Raw genomic sequence first — 23,732 nt, 5'->3', positions numbered from 1 at the left:
GGAGTTTGCTTTATCTTCTTGGAAGCCCTCTTCTCCAAAGCTCGGAGCTATTGGGCCCCACACAGGATTGGAGGACGTGGTTGCGGTGGCGGCAGTGGAAGCGGTGGTGGTGCTGCTGGTGGTAGCGGTCTGGAGCCATTGTCGCTCGATCTTGGCGAGGCGCTGCTCCTCCTCGAGGCGCTTTTGCTCCACAAGACGCTTCTCCTCCATCAAGTGCTCCTCCTCCTCCTCTTGACGCTTCACCTCAACGAGGCGCTTCTCCTGCATGAGACGTTTCTCCTCGAGGAGCTTCACCTTGCGAAAGCGCCTCTCCTCAAGACGCTTCTTCTTTTTCTCGAGACGCTTCAGCTCTATGAGACGCTTCACCTCAAAGAGGCGATTCTCCTCCATGAGGCGCTTCTCTTCCTCGACCCGCTGCACCTCAATGAGGCGCTGCTCCTCGACAAGGCGCTTCTCTTCTTCCACCCGCTTTTCCTCCATGAGGCGCTTCTCTTCTTTGACCCGCTTCACATCTATGAGGCGCTTCTCTTCCTCCAGATGCTTCTCCTTGAGACGCTTCACCTCGCGAAGGCGCTTTTCGTCCATGAAGCGCGTTTCTTCAAGGAGGCGCTTTTCCATGATGCGTTTTACGTCGTTGAGGATATTATTTCGAAGGCACTTCTGCTCCGTTTGGTGCTTCAACTTGGCGAGGTGCTTCACCTCATTGGGGCGCTTCTCTTCCATTGTGCATTTCTCCTTCGCAAGGCGCTTGTCCTCCTGGAGACGCTTCACTCCGCTGAAGTTCTTCACCTCCCCAATGCTCCTCTGTTCACGCGAAAATAAGCACATGACTATTCAGACATGCGCACTCAGGACAAAATATATTCTCGCAGGCACACAAACATGGACGGGCACATAGACAAACAAAAATGCATACTGGCACATCTATGTACGGATGCAAACATGCACATTAACTCATGGCATGACGTGATGATAGAGGGATGGAGTGATGGTGTTGGAGATGGTGTTGTGATATGGAGAGGTGAAATTGTGGAATGTTCTGGAGAGACGGTGCCTTGTGATGGTATTGACGCTTTATGAGGCTCTATGATATTGTATTGATTCTAGATTTGAAGCTTTCGTGACTGTAAGGATTCATAAGAGTATATTGTATTGAGTTGGTGGTGGTGTGGTGTGATGAGAAAGGTGATGTGAAGAGATGGTGTGGTGATGTGAGGTGTAGTGATGTTTTGGTGCAATGGTGTGGGAGTGTGGAGAGAATGTGGTGTTTGACTCCCATAGACCCCATACACACCTTTGGGGAACGATTTTCATAGCTTTGGCCTGGGAAAGGGTCCACTTCATCCATAATGTCCCCCCACGTGGTCGACTGGCGCCATGACTCCCGGGCTACGGAAAACAAAATTAATTCAAAGGACGAGTAATGTATTACAGAACGAAGCACGTGGATATTCACACAACTAATTTTGAGATCCCTGCAATTACCTCTTAACACATAACATGACCTGCTGTTGAGAAACATTAGTCACATGGCAGTAAAACATTACAAGTCATAATTTTTGTAAGCATGTTGAGATCATCAATTTCATAAAGTTGAGACCCCAATTTAAACCAATATGGCTGAAACGCAGCTCTAAATCCATGCTGTCTGCCACACTTGACCTTTACCTCTTCCTATCACCGCCACGTCTACTAAAATAAATTAATAAGGGAGCTGCCTCCTCTGCATAAAAACCACGTGCTGCAGGTATTTGGGACTTACCATCATAGTCCTCCAAGATATCAGCCCACTTGCGTTGTCTGTCCATGTTGTTGGGAAGGAATAGTTTCTGTTTGATGTTGGAGGGCCTGGGGAGGTTGTAAAAACGCTAAGATTTAGCAACCTTTTGAATCACTCATCCTCTCAATTTTTACATATTTGACCACTCGCTGTACCAATCAAATCAATTTCGTGCCGTTTGTTTTACAAGTCCACTCACTCGCTTGTTTGCCCACTCACGCGTGCGTCAGATTACTCACTCATCCACCCACGCGAACATGTTTATTTCAACTGCCTATTGCATTAAACATAATCGCCAGACATAACCGTGATGTTTAACCTCTAATCCAGACAAGCATGTTGATGCACATCCCATTTGTATTAATCGACTGCTTGATAAAGGCCCCCCTATGTCTTGTAGGTCATTGGGGTCAAATGACAATACTTAAATCATTTGTTATGACCCGAGAATGACGTCGTAGGTCACGTCATGCCAGAGGTACCGCCCATGTGGCTGTGACGTCACAGATAGGAGACGTCTATGGCAGCAGCTCGGGTCTGAACTAAAAGGCAGACTCCTCCCCCGTGTTGGATAACATTCAATACATGTAATGCAGGGCACAATTATGCAGGCAATAAGAAAACAATAATTATAGACATGTTAATCATATTATATGAGATTTAAACAGGTTAGTTATGAACGTTTTAAATGTTGACTTGCTTTGGTTCTAAACAATGACAGTAACAGCAACATATCAGAGCATGCCAAGTAACCTAACTAATAGTCCTAATTTGGTCGCATGAAATCCAAATACCAACATATACAAAAGTAATGAAGCTTGTAGTCAAAACGTGCAGTAAAAATAAACAACACACATCGTCAACAGGGACGCTCACCTCGTTGAGGATTCGCTCTGCAAAGGCTTCTTCTGCTGCTGCTCACTCGTGCGCATTCCTCTCGACTGCGGGTGGAGGCGTGGCTATGACGTAACAGAGGTGACGTCACTACAGCGAGGCTCCGCCCCCACGCAATTGGCGGGCGCACCACGTGGTGCAGTGCGGGTGGTGTGCGTCACCGGAAACAGCAGAGTCCTTGGTTCGACATTAAACATTTGCCCCCTCGCTTTGTGCTGTCTTTGATGTCGCCGTTACTGCGGCGAGGACTGAAGCGATGCCTGGCCATCAGGCCTGGCATATACCTAGGCCTCAGGCTTCATATTTGTTCGTAGTTATTTTTTGTTTAATTGGAATTATTCACTTGCATTTCATTAATTACATTTCAAGCGTATAAACACCATCCCATTGGTTTATTTAGTTTTAAATTCAGGTTTGTAGTATAGTTATTGTTCTGTAGTTATATTTAAGTGATTGAGGTGGTTGTACTAAGTATGAATTTGAGTTACATGTAAATTATTATTGTGTAAAGGATTTGTCTGTGTGCAACTATCCTGGCAGTGGTAATATGGGCTTTTTATAATTAAGTTGTTAATGAGATTGTTTATTTGTGTGTGTCTGTTATCTATGTCTGTGTCAGGTTACATATCTATGTTTGTAGCTGTGTGTGTTTGTTATTTATGATGGGTGACGATGATGATGTTTCTTGATAATGGATGGTGGTGATGATGATGATGGGTGGTGATTATGAAGGGTTGTAATGATGATGGGTGGTGATGATGTGTAGTGATTATGATGGGTGGTAGTGATGATGATGGGTGGTGGTAATGATTGGGGAGGTTATGATGATGGGTGGTGATAGTTATGGGTGGTGATGATGATGAGTTGTTGTGATTATGGGTGTTGATGATGATGGATGATTGGTGGTGGTTATGATGAATGTTGGTTGTGATGGTTGGGTGGTGGTGGTGACGATGGTTGATGATGGTGAGTTGATAGTGATAATGATGATAATGGGTGTTGATACTGATTAATTTGTGTTGATAATTATGGGTGGTGATGAGTAAATGAGCAACCACCCGACACATAACAGCAACAGAAGTAACTAAAGCAGCACCAATAACAGCAGCGACAACAGCAGCAGCAACAACACATTTTGAGGGCGACGCAACTACTTCTGATTCTGCTGTTTCTGGTGCTCGACTAATTGTAGCCAGGCCCTGCTCTCGCGGGACCAACCCACACGTCTTCGGAAATTATTGCGATGATCATGTCTGAGCTGAAAATTAAGTGAATAAACGTTACTTTGTTTAACCATAACTGTGTGTAGGTTAGTATCTGGGGGCTCAGCGAATACTACTCATGAAATAACTCGTACTCCTTTATGACCGACATTGTACTAATTTTGGTTGATCGAGACGAACACTGGATTAAACATGCACCTCTTAACCCCTGCCTCGCATTTACGACGAACAATTTGCATTTACACATACCATACAGTCAAGCACAGTAAAATGCTAATACGACAATATTGTTATTCTAGGAATTTGAATTCGATTCTAACCCTGCACTCCCACAGTTCGCATATCCAACCCCCGGGTCGATTGAACGTCAGCTTTCTTTTATATGAGCAGATTGCGATTTTAATACTTCTAATGAGATTCGAATACCGTATCCATAAATCGCCTAAATATGAAAATGTGTCATTAAACCCGCCACCACCCACACACCCAATTAGAAAGGTTTGTCACGTAAGCCGGACATGCTAATTCGTTACTAGTCTAGCACAATGGTGTGATGGAGAGCCAAGCCACAACATTTACAATCTGAGTACGACGTTTCGCCAGTAATTACAACAATCTTCATTAGGCGACGTCCAGTTTTGTGGAGAAGTGCTCCTGTTTCGTTCCGTAAATAGAGAGGTAGATGTGATGACAAAACGTGTGTGCTCTTCTTGCGCGAAGTGGGGGAGGGGGGTGTTAATGGATACACATATATATATATGGCTATGGGTACCCATTGCCGTTTGGGTAATGTATATGGTAATCAACGTACATTAGGCATGCGAATTAAGTGAACCCATTGACCTTGTACTTCCTGTCGATTGTGTGTACTAAAATAGCCGTGCCAACGGTAATCCCTATTGAAGAATAGTGACCTGAATAGACATGCTTTAGTAACGAATTGTCATGTTCTGTATTAGTGACAATCCTTACTATTTTCATGTGGCGGGTTTAACAAAATATATTTTTCCTTGCGCAATTTAACCCAAAAACCTGTTCGATTGAACATATACTATACATATTTATTAGCCGAGTGCTATTCAATACTTCTAATGAGATTTTAATACCGTACCTCCGTTAATGGTGTAATACATTATTAAATCAGTTTATAGTAGTTTAATGTTTAGTGCTATCGTTTATAATGTTACAGTTGACATGTTATAGAGTACAAGTGATCTCCAGTATACTTCGGGATTAGGGACCAGAATGCTGCGAAACGATTTATAACGGGGCCATTCGCCTCTAGGAACATGTTTATGGGGAGACAGCCAAGATACTGCTGGTTAAAGGCAGACTTGTGTGACGGAGATTAGCGACTACTACTGAAGAATTATCTATCATTTATGATAGAATTTGTCATAATTTTGGTTGATTACGGAGAACAAGACACCTGCTATGTTGACGAATTCTCCCATATTGCTAAAATATCGTTAACACTAGAATAAGCTTGCAGTTCTTAGCCATCTCATCACGTTGCTTCAAATATGCTCTAGGTTGAGTGTCCTGATGTGGTCTGAAGCATTTACTGTGATTACATTGAAGCATTCAAAGCGGTCCACAATCCTGAATTGTGCAGCTTGGAATAATGGAGGAATTCGCATTAATTTTTTTGTTTTTTTTTAACCTGAGGCCATAATTAGGAGGTACATCACAAGCGAAAGCGATAGTATTTGCCAAGAATATCTTCATTCATCGAGAACGAAAGTAAGAAGTTCGAAGGCTGTCAAATACCGCACCATTTACGAGTTGGTTCTTTGGGGCTGTACAATGTGTCGAGTTGAAGGTGCTAGGTGTTTTCTTCTTCTAACAGCTACTAACGTGCGTGTGATGACTGTTTTTAGGATTTGTCCATTGTTGTTGAACTTGTTGTCGTGCGCATTTCTTGTTGAGTTCTGCCACTTTAGTGTTGCAGTTTGATAAATAATCCGCCACGTGAGCGTGATGTTTTGCTTAGTGGGAATTTCGCTTTGTTACAATTTGTGATTGTTATAATAATTGTAACAATTCATAAGCTCATGAGCTTATAATGTGTTTATGCGTTTATTTATGAATAGAAAACTGTCTATTGTTCTTCGATACCATTGAGATGTAACATTCATCCAGCAGTGAAAATCGTGATTCTATAACGACCGTAGTGTAATTGTAATGATTTTAATCCGATCCTTGCACGTACACTATACATACATATGAGCAAAGTGCTATTCTAATAAGACCACACTGTGATTCTACTGCTTATAATGAGATTCTAATACGTTACCTCCGTTGATATCGTTCTAAATTAAAACACTAGTTATACTCGTTTTATGTTTCGTATTATCGTTTATAGTGTTACAGTTTACATGTTATAGAGTACAGTTTATCCCCGGCACACTTCGGGATTAAGGACTGGTACGTGGAGAAACGATTAACTACGGGACCTTTCCCCTCAAGAAACACGTGTTAATCGGGTAGACAGCCAAGATGCTGCCGGTTAAGGGCACACTTGTGTGACGGAGATCCTCCACCTGAAACTCGCTTAATATGTTTTTTGCTAGGAACATTATAAAATAAAGAACGGACAAACATTTGTTAAAAATACGTTTTTATTCATCTGCAATCATTTTTACTTCAAAACTCGAAGGGAATATTTATTATGTCCTATGTTCACACATTTCCAGTACAATGCAAACCATTTCCGTTCCAGGAATACCAAAGCGTTAAAGTATCATTCCCCATGATTTCCTTATTAGTTCACCACATTGGTTCACTGTGCGTCTATGTTGAAGTCAAGGCCATATATCCAACGAACGCGTCATCAATGTACATCCTTAAATCGTATATCTAAAGTCGATTAATACCAACCAAAAAAAGCTATATACTTGAAAAAAACTTTAAAATGTTGAGTAAAGATATACTTCCAGACGCATTCCAACTTTAGCTCAACAGGAACACTTAACGACTACAATTGAACCCTCTCACAACCAGTGCTCATCACACCACTTCGGCAAGTAATCCGATAACATTACAAACCACCACTGTGCACGTAATTAAACTCACAAAAACTGTAAAACAAAAATGGTCAAAATTATACACAAAAGTACTCGATACGGCTTTAAAGGTATAGCCACATGACATCACATTTTTTCAGTCACCCCGAGCTCTCTGGTTGACTCTCGAGCCACTCCATTACATCCAGCCATCTCTCGGGATCCAACTGCATGGGATCGAAGGTGGAAACTTCTTCAGGACTCATTGCAGCACCTTGAATTTCAGCTTTTGATTTCAGTTTCCTATCATTGTGGACCTTCTGATGCCTGTTGATGTGTGACTTGTGTGCAAATGTCTTCCCACACACAGAGCACAGGAACGGCTTCTCGACTGTGTGTGTTTTCTTGTGACTCTGAAGATGTGATGACTGTGCAAATGTCTTCCCACACACAGGGCACAGGAATGGCTTCTCGCCCGTGTGTGTTCTCTGATGGTCTTGAAGATTTGACGAGTGTGCAAATGCCTTCCCACACACAGGGCACAGGAATGGCTTCTCGCCCGTGTGTGTTATCTGATGACTCTGCAGATTTGATGCCTGTGCAAATGTCTTCCCACACACAGGGCACAGGAATGGCTTCTCGCCCGTGTGTGTTCTCTGATGACTCTGAAGATGTGATGAGTGTGCAAATGTTTTCCCACACACAGAGCACAGGAATGGCTTCTCACCCGTGTGTGTTCTCTGGTGTCTCTTAAGACTTGATGACCATGAAAATGCCTTCCCACACACAGAGCAATTGAATTGTTCCTGGCCCCCGTGTGCGTGGGGCTGTGGAGAGCGTCTTTGCTCCATGTGAGCGTAGTAACAGTAGCGGTGTTATCGAGTCAAAAGTACGCTATCGGCCGCAGGGATGTTTAGCGTCGAGTTTTGGATTTTGTTAACTGCTAAAACAAGAACGACACTCGCGTCTAACCGAGACGCAAAAAAATCCCGTAAATTTGACGACGGTCACGTTTAAGATTTTATCCGCGAAAATAGATACTTACTTGGAGATTCACGATATATAAACCCGTCTGAAGATGTCGCCACGAACTCTCCGAACGCAAAGTCGCCTAACTGTCGACACAGCAATTGTGCTCGCCAGGCTGCGTTGTCTCGCGGTTGAAGGGCGATCAGCAGAGCGACGAGTCGAGCGTCCAACCTCATCAAGTTCCCTCTCGAAATGGCATTGAGCTCTGCTTCTGAGCCGCTTTATAACTCCCCCCCCTAGGATCCAATCCTTTGTCTTTCAGGATATTTGCATTCGATTGTTAATTTTGGAAGGCACAATCCGCATGTCTATTGACATACCGAAGGGTAATGTGCCCTTTGTGCTTCATGCATGAATATGTAAGTGTAATTTCAGTTGATGAATATATTTTACGTGCCTACTCAACACTTTGGGTAGTTGCTAGATTTGTGGGTAAGACACGAGGTTGCCATTTATTAATTTGAAAAAATCAGTTTGGCATTTATCAATTATAAATAATTCTGACATACATACATAACAATCGAATGCAAATATTCTGAAAGACAAAGGATTAGATCCTAGGGGGGGAGTTATAAGGCGGCTCAGAAGCAGAGCTCAATGCCATTTCGAGAGAGAACTTGATGAGGTTGGGCGCTCGACTCGTCGCTCTGCTGATCGCCCTTCAACCGCGAGACAACGCAGCCTGGCGAGCGAGCACAATTGCTGTGTCGACAGTTAGGCGACTTTGCGTCGGGAGAGTTCGTGGCGACATCTTCAGACGGGTTTCAGACATCGATATACCGTGAATCTCCAAGTAAGTGTCTATTTTCGCGGATACACTCTTAACCGTGTTCGTCGTCAAATTTACGGGATTTTTTTGCGTCTCGGTTAGATGCGAGTGTCGTTCTTGTTTTAGCAGTTAACAAAATCCAAAACTCAACGCTAAACATCCTTTCGGCCGAAAGCGTACTTTTGACTCCATAACACTGCTGCTGTTTCTACGCTCACATGGACAAGAGACTCTCTCCACAGCCCCACGCACACGGAGGCAAGAAGCTATTCAATTGCTCTCTGTGTAGAAAGGCATTTTCACGGCCATCAAGTCTTAAGAGACACCAGAGAACACACACGGGTGAGAAGCCATTCCTGTGCCCTGTGTGTGGGAAGACATTTGCACACTCACCAACTCTTCAAGACCATCAGAGAACACACACGGGAGAAAAGCCATTCCTGTGCTCTGTGTGTGGAAAGGCATTTGCACACTCGTCAACTCTTCAAGACCATCAGAGAACGCACACGGGCGAGAAGCCATTCCTGTGCCCTGTGTGTGGCAAGACATTTACAAAGTCATCACATCTTCAGAGTCATCAGAGAACACACACGGGTGAGAAGCCATTCCTGTGCCCTGTGTGTGGGAAGGCATTTGCACACTCGTCAACTCTTCAAGACCATCAGAGAACACACACGGGAGAGAAGCCATTCCTGTGCCCTGTGTGTGGGAAGGCATTTGCACAGTCATCACATCTTCAGAGTCATCAGAGAACACACACGGGCGAGAAGCCATTCCTGTGCTCTGTGTGTGGGAGAGCATTTGCACGGTCATCAGCCATGAACAGGCACCAGAAGGTCCACAATGATAGTAAACTGAAATCAAAAGCTGAAATTCAAGGTGCTGCAATGAGTCCTGAAGAAGTTTCCACCTTCGATCCCATGCAGTTGGATCCCGAGAGATGGCTGGATGTGATAGAGTGGCTCGGGGATCAAACCGAGAGCTCGGGGTGACTGAAAAAAATATTACGTCATGTGGTTATACCTATTAAGCCGTATCGATAACTTTTGTGTGTAATTTTGACCATTTTAGTTTCACAGTTTTTGTGATAGTTTAATGACGTGCACAGTGGTGGTTTGTAATGTTATCGGATTACGTGCCGAAGTGGTGTGATGAGCACTGGTTGCGAGAGGGTTCAATTGTAGTCGTTAAGTGTCCCTGTTGAGCTGGAATGCGTCTGTAGGTACATCTTTACTCAACATTTTAAACGTTTTTGTCAAGTATATAGCTTTTTTTGATTGCTATTAATCGACTTTAGATAGACGATTTCAGGATGTATATTGATGACGCGTTCGTTGGATATATGGCCTTGACTTCAACATAGACGCACAGTGAACAAATGTGGTGAACTAATAAGGAAATCATGGGGAATGATACTTTAACACTTTGGTATTCCTGGAACGGAAATATTTTGCATTGTACTGGAAATGTGTGAACATAGGATGTAATAAATATTCCCTTCGAGTTTTGACGTAAAAATGATTGCAGATGAATAAAAACGTATTTTTAACAAATGTTTGTCCGGTCTTTATTTTATAATGTTCCTAGAAAAAACATGTTAAGATAATTTCAGGTGGAGGATCTCCGTCACACAAGTGTGCTCTTAACCGGCAGCATCTTGGCTGTCTACCCGATTTACACGTGTTCCTTGAGGGGAAAGGTCCCCGTAGTTAATCGTTCATCAACGTACCAGTCCCTAATCCCGAAGTATGTCGGGGATAAACTGTACTTTAAAACATGTAAACTGTAATACTATAAACTATAACACTAAACATTAAACGATTGTTAACTAGTGTTTTAATTTATAACCATATAAACGGAGTGAAGGTATTATAATATCATTAGAAGCATTAGAATCACAGTGTGGTCGTATAAGAATCACGCACAAACCCATTCTTAACTCATGATATTATGAATCACAAATTGTGACAAAGCGAAATTCCCACAAGCAAAACACCACGCTCACGTGACGAATTCTTAAACAAACTGCAACACTCAAGTGACAGACCTAAAAAAAACGCGGCAAAAAAAAAACAACCTCAATGGACACACGCACGTTAGTAGCTGTTAGAAGAAGACAACACCTAGCACCTTCAACTAGACACATTATACAGCCAACTCGTAAATGGGGCGGTATATGACAGCCTTCGCTGCTGTCGATGGGGCCAAGCAGCGAGTGTTTGACTCAGTCGTTTCAGAATCCGTGTCAAGGATTCATAATCTTAGGTTCTTTCGGTAAAGTAACGTAGGTAAAAATAATAATAAAAGAAAATAATAAATTAAAATAACTAAATTAAATCATGACGTTTCGGAAGCAACAAAAGCCTCCGTCATCAGGTGTAACTTCTGTAGCGTGTGAAAAAAGCTATTCAGGGAGGAGCCAATGAGTGGGGGGGGGGGGGAGAAAACCATCCCCCCCCCCAGACTCATTGGCTCCTCCCTGCCCAGCACCCGATATAAAAAAACACGTGTCTTGAATAACTTACAGTAATTTTACTGGAGCAGTTACACCTGATGACGGAGCCTTGTGTTGCTTCCGAAACCTCGTGATTTAATTGAGTTATTTTCATTTATTTTTATTTTATTATAGCGAAAGAAAGCGTCAAATCAAAATTAGAATATAATTAGAAGTATTAGAATCACAATGTGATCGTAATAGAATCACACTCTGCGCATATTTACGTGTAGTGTACGTGCAAGCGAACTGTGCTCGTATGTATGTAATATGTCCTTGGGAACATGCGAACCGGAGGTCGTATATGCGAACTGGGGGGTGCAGGATTAGCATCGGATTAAAATGATTAGAATAACACTATGGTCGTATTAGAATTACACTGAGCTAGAATGTATGTTAAATGTAGATGCACATCGGGAGTCGTAAATGCGGCCTGGGTGGTGCCAGATTTAGAATCGCATCAAAATTATTAAAATCGCACCATGGTCGTATTAGAATCAAGCTGCCCACTGCTGGTAGAATGTTCCATCTCAATGGAACCGAATAGCAATATACATCTTCTTGATTCTTTCGGTAAAGTCACGTAGAAGGGAAGTAATAAAATAATAAAAATAAAACATAATAAAATAATTCTCACGACGTTTCCAGCCACAACGCAAGCAGCCGTCCTCAGGTGGAGAACAGGTCCGTCAAGTAGACAGAGTCTGAATGTCACGCTCCAGGCTTGGAGCGACTATTTATGCTGGGATGGAGGAGCGAAGAGCGTCTTGACAAAATAATTTGCATATCAAGAGGAATTTAGCATATTTATGGGAAATGCAGATATGTGATTTGCACTTCTTGTGAAATGCGTAGGAGGTGGTCGGGGGGGGGGGTTTCAAAGTCATTATGTCCATGCATTATGCAGGATTAGCAGCATCAAAGGGAGGGAGTAAGGTCAGAATTAATAATATACAGTATTGATATTGGGCGTGGAGCCTACAAACACAACTTTGCGCATTTTGACCTGGTTCTCGACGCCCGTCCCGCGCCCATTGTAGATTCTTGTGCATTTCGGGGCGTCAAGGGCTCGCACCACAGCCTTGAAGGATTAGGCAGGTCCCTGGCTTCGTTTGAAGAATATGACCAGGCTCCAGGCACCGGTACCTCGCACGTGGCGGATCCTTGAGGCACCCCGGGCCTCAGGGGCTCGGAAACTGTGGGCGCCACAACACATTTCCTTTGGCGTACGGTTTCCGTTGCCGAGATCCCCACCACGTTGGATACACCAAACTTGGGCTGTACAGGACATGGGGATGAGCTGTCTGGGTGTGGACGGACATAACTACATGGGTACACACTGCGGCCATTTCACCTCTATGACTTCTACCTGTCGCCGCCATGGGCGGAACAACTTGGGGGACGTAACCGGTGGCACCTGTTGGCAATACAACCATGCCCTGTCCCCGACCGCCCATGGAAGCACGTGTTCCCGCCGCCCCGTGTTCTTTTCATTCGCCACTTGCGCTCTGGCAGGGAAAGTTCCTCGTTATAAATCGTTTCACAACGTTTTGGTCCCGAAACCCGAAGTATACGGGTGATCACCTGTACTCTATAACATGTAAACTATGAACAATAACACTAAACATTAAACATTAAACGACTTTAATTTTTTTTATAATAGATTCCACCATAAACCGAGTTACTGTATGAGAATGTTATTAGAAGCATTTTAATCGCTCATATGTATGTAAAGTATACGTTCAATCGAATCGGGGGACGAATATGCGAACTGTGGGGGTTTGCAGGGTTAGAATCGCATTACAATTATTCTAGTAACAATATGTTCGTATGCGCATTTTACTGTGCTTGAATATATGTTATATACAAATGCGAATCGTTAGTCATAAATGCGAGGCAGGGTTTAAAATGTGCATGTTTAATCCAGTATTAACGTTAATCCAGTGTTAGCATTATATTTAAGGACAATATTGTTAATATCAATTCGTCTGGACATGGCGCGTGCCTTGTACGTCTCGATCAACCAAAATTAGTACAATGTCGGTCATAAAGGTGTGCGAGTTCATTCATAAGCAGTATTTGCTGATCCCCGATGACACAGACCTACACACAAACAAGGTACTCTTTATTAAATTAATTATCAGCTCAGACATTATCATCTCAATCATTTCCAAAGACGTGTGGGGTCCCGCGAGAGCAGGGCCTGGCAACAAAAATATGAGCAGCTGAAGCAGCAGAATCAGAAGTAGCTGCGTCGCCCTCGAAATGTGATGTTGCTGCTGCTGTATTTGCTTCTGCGTCGATCAAGATTGACGCTCTTGATCGTCGCATTTGATAAACTCTGACATTGTAAACTCTCACATGTTAAACTCTAACATAGTGAAATATAATATTATAACCTATGAACTACAACCTATCCATTGTTACGCTTTAAAATACGATTAACTGTTATAGTGCAGAACCACATAATTGGAGGTATGGGATTATAATCGCATACTAATAATTAGAATCGCACTGAGCTAATTAGAATCACACTGTGGTTGTACGTATGGTAAGTTAATATGCCAACCGGGGGTAGGATATGCAGGATTACAATCGAATTACAATTATTCGAATCCCACTCGTCGTATTAGAATCACACTTTCCACTGTTGGATGAATGTGTCGTATCAATGGAATCGAATAGCCATATAAGTATATACAGTATACACAAATAAAGAGTATAACAATCACACATTGTAACATATATACAATAAACATTATTTAAAAAACGTATTTACAAATATATATTCCACTTTTTTAAAACTCAGAATGTCGTCGTTCATGTGGGGAGATGGAGCGCAGTGGATCGTATCGTCTAAGCTGCTTTTCGGAATCCGTGTGATAACCCAGTCACATCGCCTAACTCCAGTGACAGCACCTTACCCAAGCTACATCTCCCCAACAAGGCAGCCTTACCGATGCTGTGTATTGTGTTTGTGGGATAACAGAGGTGTGTATTTTCCCATGCGCCTTGCCCAAAACGACTGATTGTCCGCTTAACAGCCTAGCCTGTAAACCACCATTGGTGATAGTGTTGTTTTAGAGCAGCTATTAAAGTCGTTTTGGCAAACGAGGTGGTGGCTGGCCAAACCATGCCTCGCTGTTTGTCTCCGGAGTTATGACGGATACAAACCAGACCAAGCGGAGACCATGTACCAGATCGGATTTTGGTTACTGTCGACTCAGCAATTGTGCTCGCCATAAACATAATACACAGCATCGGTAAGGCTGCCTTGTTGGGGAGTTGTAGTTTGGGTAGGTGCTGTCACTGGAGTTAGGCGATGTGACTGGGTTATCACACGGATTCGTTAAAGCAGCTTATACGATACGATACAGTGCGCTCCACAACGATATTCTCAGTTAAATAAAGAATGAATAGAAATGTTTAAATACGTTTTTTTTTAATCATGTGTATTGTATATATGTTATAATGTGTGATTGTTATATTCTTTAAATGTGTGTATATACTGTAAATAGCTATTAAATTCCATTACCACACAGCAGCAACTGCAGCAGCAGCAACTGCAGATCTAACTAAAGATGCATTCCAACTTTAGCTCAACAGGAAGACTTAAACACTACAATATTGTCCGGAATTGAATCATATCACAACCACTGCTCATCACGCCACTTCGGCAAGTAATCCGATAACATTACAAACCACAATTGTTCACGTCTATAAACTCTCACAAAAACTGTAAAACTAACAAATATTACCTGACGTAATATTTGGAATGGCTTCTCGCCCGTGTGTGTTCTCTGGTGACTCTGAAGATGTGATGACCGTGCAAATGTCTTCCCACACACAGGGCACAGGAACGGCTTCTCGCCCGTGTGTGTTCTCTGGTGTCTCTTAAGATGTGATGACCGTGAAAAGGACTTCTCACACACAGAGCAATTGAATGGCTTCTTGCCTCCGTGTACGTGAGGCTGTGGAGAGCCTCTCTGCTCCATGTGAGCGTAGTTACAGCAGCGGTGTTATTGAGTCAAAAGTACGCTATCGGCCTCAAGGATGTTTAACGTTGAGTTTTGGATTTTGTTAACTGCTGAAACAAGAACGACACTCGCGTCTAACCGAGACGCAAAAAAATCCCGCTAATTTAACGACGAAAACGTTTAAGAGTTCATCCGCGATAATAGACACTTACTTGGAGATTCACGGTATATCGATGTCTGTAACCGGTCTGAAGATGTCGCCACGAACTCTCCCGACGCAAAGTCGCCTAACTGTCGACACAGCAATTGTGCTCGCCAGGCTGCGTTGTCTCGTGGTTGAAGGGCGATCAGCAGAGCGACGAGTCGAGCGTCCAACCTCATCAAGTTCCCTCTCGAAATGGCATTGAACTCTGCTTCTGAGCCGCCTTATAACTCCCCCCCCCCTAGGATCCAATCCTTTGTTTTTCAGGATATTTGCATTCGATTGTTAATTTTGGAAGGCACAATCCGCATGTCTATTAACATACCGAAGGGTAATGTGCCCATTGTGCTTCATGCATGAATATGTAAGTGCATCTCAGTGTGTAATTGTGCGCTTATTTTGAATAAATGGGATTAAAGTGAATGCAGCACTCCGGAGACAAACAGCGAGGCATGGTTTTGCCAGCCACCACCTCGTTTGCCGCAGCGACTTTAATAGCTGCTCTCAAACAACACTGTCACCAATAGTCGTTTATGGGCTAGGGTGTTAAGCGGACAATCAGTCGTTTTGGGCAAGGCGTATGGGATAATACACACCTCTGTTATCCCATAAACACAATACACAGCAGCGGAAAGGCTGCCTTGTTGGGGAGATGTAGTTTGGGTAAGGCGCTTTGACTGGAGTTCGGCGATGTGACTGGGTGATAACACGGATTCCGAAAAGCAGCTTAGACGATACGATCCACTGCGCTCCATCTCGCCACATGGACAACGACATTCTAGTTTCAAAAAAATTACATTGATTCGACACATTCAGTGGACAGTGTGATTCTAATACGACTAGCGGGATTCGAATAATTGTAATTCGATTCTAATCCTGCACATCCTACCCCTGGTTCGCATATTCACTTACCATACGTACGACCACAGTGTGAGAGATTAGCATGATGTTAATGTAAGAAATAAGCATGTAACCGTAGAAAAGGAGGAGAGCGGCCTCCTCGACGAGGAAGTGCAACCCAACGGGTGCAATCCAAAGGGCATGAGAGCATGATATATAATATTACATGTTTGAGTTTAACATGTGAGAGTTTACAATGTCTGAGTTGATCAAATGCGCCGATCAAGGGCGTCAATCGGGTGCGATTGATCATAGTTTTTGATCAAAGGCATTATCCCATCACGGAACACCACATCCCTGCGTATATAACAGCAAATAAAGCAACTACAGCAGCAACAACGATATCAGCAACGACAACAGGAGCAACATCACATTTCGAGGGCAATGCAGCTACTTCTGATTCTGATTTTTCTGCTGCCCGGCAGGACCCCACACGTCTTTGTAAATGATTGCTATGATCATGTCTGAGCTGAGGTTTGAGCGAATAAAGTTTACTTTGTCTCACCATAACTGTGTGTGGGTTAGTGTCATAGGGGCTAGGCGAATACTACTCATTAATGAACTCGCACTCCTTTATGACCGACATTGTACTAATTTTGGTTGATCGAGTAGAACCAGGCACGTGCCATGTCCAGGCGAATGATTATAAACAATAGTGTCCTTAAATATAATGATAAAATTAACGTTAACACTGGATTCAACGTGCACCTCTTAACAACTGCCTCGCATTTACGACAAATGATTGCATTTGCACATAACATACATTCAAGCACAGTAAAATGCTAATACAATTGTTATTCTAGGAATTTTAATGCGATTCTTAGCCTGCACCTCCCACAATTCGCATATCCGATCCCCGGTTCGATTGAACGAACACTTTACATACATATGAGCAAAGTGCAAATATAATACTTCTAATGAGATGTGAATACCGTATCCATAAATTGCCTAAATATGAAAATGCGTCGTTAAACCCGCCACCACCCAACACACCTAATTAGTAAGGGTTGTCACGTCCAGCACAATGGTGTGTTTGAGAGCCAAGCCACAACATATACAATCTGAGTACGACGTTTCGCCAGTAATTACAACAATCTTCATTAGGCGACGGCCAGTTTTGTGGAGACGTCCTCCTGCTTCGTTCCGTAAATAGAGAGGTAGATGTGATGACAAAACGTGTGTGCTCTTCTTGCGCGAAGTGGGGAAGGGGGGTGTTAATGGATACATATATATATATGGCTATGGGTACCCATTGCCGTTTGGGTTATTTATATGGTAATCAACGTACATTAGGCATGCGAATTAAGTGAACCCATTGACCTTGTACTTCCTGTCGATTGTGTGTACTAAAATAGCCTGCTAACGGTAATCCTAATTGAAGAATAGTGACCGGAATAGACATGCTTTAGTAACGAATTGTCATGTTCTGTTTAAGTGACAAACCTTACTATTTTGATGTGTCGGGTGGTGGCGGGTTTAACAAAATATATTTTTTACTTACGCAATTTAACCCCAAAAACCTGTTCGATTGAACATACACTATATATATTTATGAGCAGAGTGCTATTCAAATACTTCTAATGAGATTTTAATACCGTACCTCCGTTAATGGTGTAATACATTATTAAACCAGTTTATTGTAGTTGAATGTTTAGTGTTATCGTTTATAATAGTACAGTTGACATGTTATATAGTACAGTGGATCTCCAGTATACTTCGGGATTAGGGACCAGAATGCTGCGAAACGATTTATAACGGGGGCCATTCGCCTCTAGGAACATGTTTATGGGGAGACAGCCAAGATGCTGCTCGTTAAGGGCAGACTTGTGTGACGGAGATTAGCGACTACTACTGAATAATTAGCTCACACTCATTTATGATAGAATTTGTCATAATTTTGGTTGATTACGGAGAACAAGACACCTGCTAAGTTGACGAATTCTTAGTACATATATTGTACTTACCCATATTGCTAAAATATCGTTAACACTAGTGTAATAAACCTCCTTGAGACGGCTTCCGGAATCAGTCCTTTTCATTTTCAACTTCCACAGTTACACTTTACACACACTCCCCGTTGCTGGCAGACAACGGAGAGAGTGCAGACTTCTCGCAAAGTCCCCACCGCGCACGTGGCACCCAGAGCCCCGTACGCGCGTGACTCTTGCTCTTGTCGTCCCCAAGTCTGCTCACGACTGTCCTCTCTCCCTCTCTCTTAATCCCTTCGTCACGTGGTACCCCCCAGCCAATCATCTATAGACAGCGTTGACCGTTCCCGATGGTTCCCTGTCAATCCCTGGACCACGCCTCTGATCCGGCTCCCCATTAGCTGAGGCCCCGATTGGCCAGGCCAATGACCCCTGCTAACACGCCGCGATCACGCCAAGGCCATGCTCCCTGGCTCATCTCTTATTGGCTACAAAGCAGGACCGGCAAGCCAATCCCCACGTGAACCCTCTATGGCTGTTATTACACTAGAATAAGCTTGCAGTTCTTAGCCATCTCATCTCGTTGCTTCAAAGATGCTCGAAGTTGAGTGTCCTGATGTGGTCTGACGCATTTACTGTGATTAAATTGAAGAATTTAAAGCGGTCCACAACCCTGAATTGTGCAGCTTGGAATAATGGAGGAATTCGCATTTATTTTGTTGGTTTTTTGAACCTGAGGCCATAATTGGGAGGTACATCACAAGCGAAAGCGATAGTATTTGCCAAGAATATCTTCATTAATCGAGAACGAAAGTAGGAAGTTCAAATGGTGTCATATACCGCCTAATTTTTGAGTTGGATATTTGGGGCTGTATAATGTGTAAAGTTGAACGTGTTAGGTGTTGTCTTCTTCTAACAGCTACTAACGTGCGTGTGGTCTGTTTTTAGGATTTGTCCATTGTTGTTGAACTTGCTGTCGTGCGCATTTCTTGTTGAGTTCTGCCACTTTAGTGTTTGTTAAATAATCCGCCACGTGAGCGTGATGTTTTGCTTAGTGGGAATTTCGCTTTTTTACAATTTGTGATTGTTATAAAAATTGTAACGATTCATAAGCTCATGAGCTTATAATGTGTTTGTGCGTTAATTTATGAATATAAAACTGTCTATTGTTCTTCGATACCATTGAGATGTAACATTCATCCAGCAGTGAAAATCGTGATTCTATAACGACCGTAGTGTAATTGTAATGATTTTAATCCGATCCTTGCACGTACACTATACATACATATGAGCAAAGTGCTATTCTAATAAGACCACACTGTGATTCTACTGCTTATAATGAGATTCTAATACCTTACCTCCGTTTAGATCGTTCTAAATTAAAACACTAGTTTATAGTCTTTTTATGTTTAGTATTATCGTTTATAGTGTTACAGTTTACATGTTATAGAGTACAGTGTATCCCCGGCATACTTCGGGATTAAGGACTGGTAGGTTGAGAAACGATTAACTACGGGGACCTTTCCCCTCAAGGAACACGTGTTAATCGGGTAGACAGCCAAGATGCTGCCGTTTAAGGGCACACTTGTGTGATAGAGATCCTCCTCCTGAAATAATCTTAAAATGTTTTTGCTAGGAACATTATAAAATAAAGAACGGACAAACATGAGTTAATAATACGTTTTTATTCATCTGCAATCATTTTTACGTCAAAACTCGAATGGAATATTTATTATGTCCTATGTTCACACATTTCCAGTACAATGCAAACCATTTCCGTTCCAGGAATACCAAAGCGTTGAAGTATCATTCCCCATTATTTCCTTTTTAGTTCATCACGTTTGTTCACCTGTGCGTCTATGTTGAAGTCAAGGCCATATATCCAACGAACGCGTCATCAATGTACATCCTGAAATCGACTATCTAAAGTCGATTATTACCAACCAAAAAAAACTTTATACTTGAAAAAAAACCTTTTAAAATGTTGAGTAAAGCTCTAACTACAGACGCATTCCAACTTTAGCTCAACAGGAACACTTAACGACTACAATTGAACCCTCTCACAACCAGTGCTCATCACACCACTTCGGCAAGTAATCCGATAACATTACAAACCACCACTGTGCACGTAATTAAACTCACAAAAACTGTAAAACAAAAATGGTCAAAATTATACACAAAAGTACTCGATACGGCTTAATAGGTATAGCCAAATGACATGATATTTGTTCAGTCACCCCGAGCTCTCTGGTTGACTCTCGAGCCACTCCATTACATCCAGCCATCTCTCGGGATCCAACTGCATGGGATCGAAGGTGGAAACTTCTTCAGGACTCATTGCAGCACCTTGAATTTCAGCTTTTGATTTCAGTTTCCTATCATTGTGGACCTTCTGATGCCTGTTCCTGGTTGATGAGTCTGCAAATGTCTTCCCACACACAGGGCACTGGAATGGCTTCTCGCCCGTGTGTGTTCTCTGATGATTATGAAGATTTGATGACTTTGAAAATGTCTTCCCACACACAGGGCAAAGGAATGGCTTCTCGCCCGTGTGTGTTCTCTGATGACTATGAAGCGTTGATGAGTCTGCAAATGTCTTCCCACACACAGGGCACAGGAATGGCTTCTCGCCCGTGTGTGTTCTCTGATGACTATGAAGATTTGATGACTTTGAAAATGTCTTCCCACACACAGGGCACACGAATGGCTTCTCGCCCGTGTGTGTTTTCTGATGGTGTTGAAGAGTTGATGACTGTGCAAATGCCTTCCCACACACAGAGCACAGGAACGGCTTCTCGCCCGTGTGTGTTCTCTGGTGTCTCTGAAGATGTGATGGCCATGAAAAGGACTTCCCACACACAGAGCAATTGAATGGCTTCTTGCCTCCGTGTACGTGGGGCTGTGGAGAGCGTCTCTGCTCCATGTGAGCGTAGTAATAGCAGCGGTGTTTTCGAGTCAAAAGTACGCTATCGGCCGCAAGGATGTTTAGCGTTTATCCGCGAAAATAGACACTTACTTAGAGATTCACGGTATATCGATGTCTGGAACCCGACTGAAGATGTCGCCACGAACTCTCCGGACGCAAAGTCGCCTAACTGTCGACACAGCAATTGTGCTCGCCAGGCTGCGTTATCTCGCGGTTGAAGGGCGATCAGCAGAGCGACGAGTCGAGCGTCCAACCTAATCAAGTTCCCTCTAGAAATGGCATTGAGCTCTGCTTCTGAGCCGCCTTATAACTCCCCACCTAGGATCCAATCCTTTGTCTTTCAGGGTATTTGCATTCGATTGTTAATTTTGGAAGGTACAATCCGCATGTTTATTAACATACCGAAGAGTAATGTGCCCATTGTGCTTCATGCATGAATATGTAAGTGCATCTCAGTGTGTAATTGTGCGCTTATTTTGAATAAATGGAAAAACTTTGTCCTCGATTTAAAGTGAATGCAGAGAAATTAGCATGTTACTTTAGAAAAGGAAGAGAGCGGCCTTCTCGACGAGGGAGTGAAACCCAATAGGTAATATTCTTTTACAGCGTTACAATGGATAGGTTGTAGTTCATAGGTTATAATATTATGTTTCACTATGATAGAGCTTAACATGTGAGAGTATACAATATCATAGTTGATCAAATGCGACGATCAAGGGCGTCAATCGGGTGAGTTTGATCAGAGGCTTTAATCAAAGGCGTCATCCCATCACGGAACACCACCTCCCTGCGTTTATCACAGCAACAGAAGCAACTACAACAGCAACAACAGCAGCGACAACAACAGCAGCAACATCACATTTCGAGGGCGACGCAGCTACTTCCGATTCTGCTGCCCAGCTGTTTGTAGTCGGGACCTGCTCTCGCAGGACCCCACACGTCTTTGGAAATAATTGCGATGATCATGTCTGAGCTGAGAATTAAGTCACTTAAGATTACTTTGTTTAACCATAACTTTAGGTAGGTTAGTGTCATAGGGGCTCTGTGAATACTACTCATGAATGAAATCACACTCCTGTATGACCGACATTGTACTAAATTTTGTTGATCGAGTAGAACAAGGCACGTGCCACGTCCAGACGAATTCTAATCAACAACAGTGTCCTTAAATATGATGCTAAAATAAATGTTAACACTGGATTAAACGTGCACCTCTTAACCCCTCCCTCGCATTTACGACTAATGATGTGCATTTGCACATAACATACATTCAAGCACAATAAAATGCTAATACGACCATGTCCTGGAAACCATGGCAAGGTCATCCCATGAGGACTGCCTGGATGAAAACCAGCATGGAAGGGGCCTATTGTGGGGCCGGCTATGCTAATGACACAGTCACGTGTGTGTGTGTGATGTGAGGTCTCCTGGCAGCAGTCATTCTCCGCTGTAGTCCTGGCATCTGCTGCTCAGCTTCATTCCCCAACTGTGGTCCCAGTGGCACCGTCTCTCTGGGGAACCGTGTGGTGTGTGTAGCGAGTATCACGCGGTTGGTAGTGTGGTGATAGTGGTCACGGTTGGCACCGATGCACGACCACCGCCACCACCCCTACTGATCGGCGGACCTGCCACCACAAAGCAGCACGCGGCGGAGGAGTGAGGCGATCGCTCTCGCCACTCGAGCGAGGCCCCCTCGCTTCCTCTTCTTTTCGTGCATCTCCACCTGCACCTCTTCCGTTTTCTCCTCCGTCTCGTCCTCCTCCATCCCCTCTTCTTCATCCTCCACCACCATCTTCTCCTCTACCTCCTCCTCTTCCTGCGCCACCTCCATCTTCTCCATCTTCTTCTCCTCCGCTAGCACCATCTCTTCCTCCTTCATCTCCTCACCTTCCGGCACCACCATCACCACCGTCTTCTCTTCCTCCTCCACCACCATTGTTTCCCCTTTGTCCGTCGTCTCCATGTCCTCCACCACGACCATCTGTTCATCTTTTGTTGTCTCCTTTTCCTCCATCTCCGTATTGTCTTTCTCCTCTCCCTCCGTGTTCTCCTCCATTGTCACCATCACAATCACGTCCTCCTTTGCATTCTCTTCCTCCGATTTCTCCTCCTCTGTCTCTACCTCATCCTCCATCATCTCCTCCTTCACCTCTCCCTTCGTCTCCTTCTCCACAACCTCTGTCTTCACTTCAAAGGCCTCGACGAGTGAGGAGGAGGGCTGAGCTGGCACAGATCTGTGTACAGACAACACGACACCGTTCCACCTTGCTGCTACGGGAGACATCGCCATCTTCCCATCGTCCGTGGGTGTAATGTGTGGCGGATTAATTCGAGCTGAATAGAAACAGCAATAACGACATGGCCAGTGAGTGTGCTTAGTATTGGTGCTGTCATTCTCATGGCGCCAGGCTATCCTTGAGATAGGTGCAGCTGTGTCTCACACCGACTGCTGTAGTTTCACAGTAATGGGTGGCGTTGCTGTGCAAATTTAGCTGAATAATTTGAAGTGACATTTTTTTGGTTCTTTCGGTAACTTCACGTAGGTATAAAATAAAATAAATCACGACGTTTCGATTGCAACACAAGCAATCATCATCAGGTGGGA

General features: G+C 43.4%; 1 protein-coding gene across 1 annotated transcript in view; it reads left to right on the top strand.

The window, feature by feature from the left end:
- The window catches only part of LOC144953345 (uncharacterized), a 172,905-nt gene that overhangs the window by 118,392 nt on the left and 30,781 nt on the right, over positions 1-23,732 (top strand). The window contains exon 8 of the mRNA XM_078883906.1: positions 9,023-9,497. Within this exon, the coding sequence (XP_078740032.1) occupies positions 9,023-9,497 (475 nt within the window). The remainder of the gene's footprint in view (positions 1-9,022; positions 9,498-23,732) is intronic.

The sequence above is a fragment of the Lampetra fluviatilis genome, chromosome 74, assembly GCF_964198595.1.
Source record: "Lampetra fluviatilis chromosome 74, kcLamFluv1.1, whole genome shotgun sequence".
Classification (NCBI taxonomy): Eukaryota; Metazoa; Chordata; class Hyperoartia; order Petromyzontiformes; family Petromyzontidae; genus Lampetra; species Lampetra fluviatilis.
The sequence above is the reverse complement of the archived record's forward strand: the minus strand, read 5'-3'. Positions and strand labels throughout refer to the sequence as shown.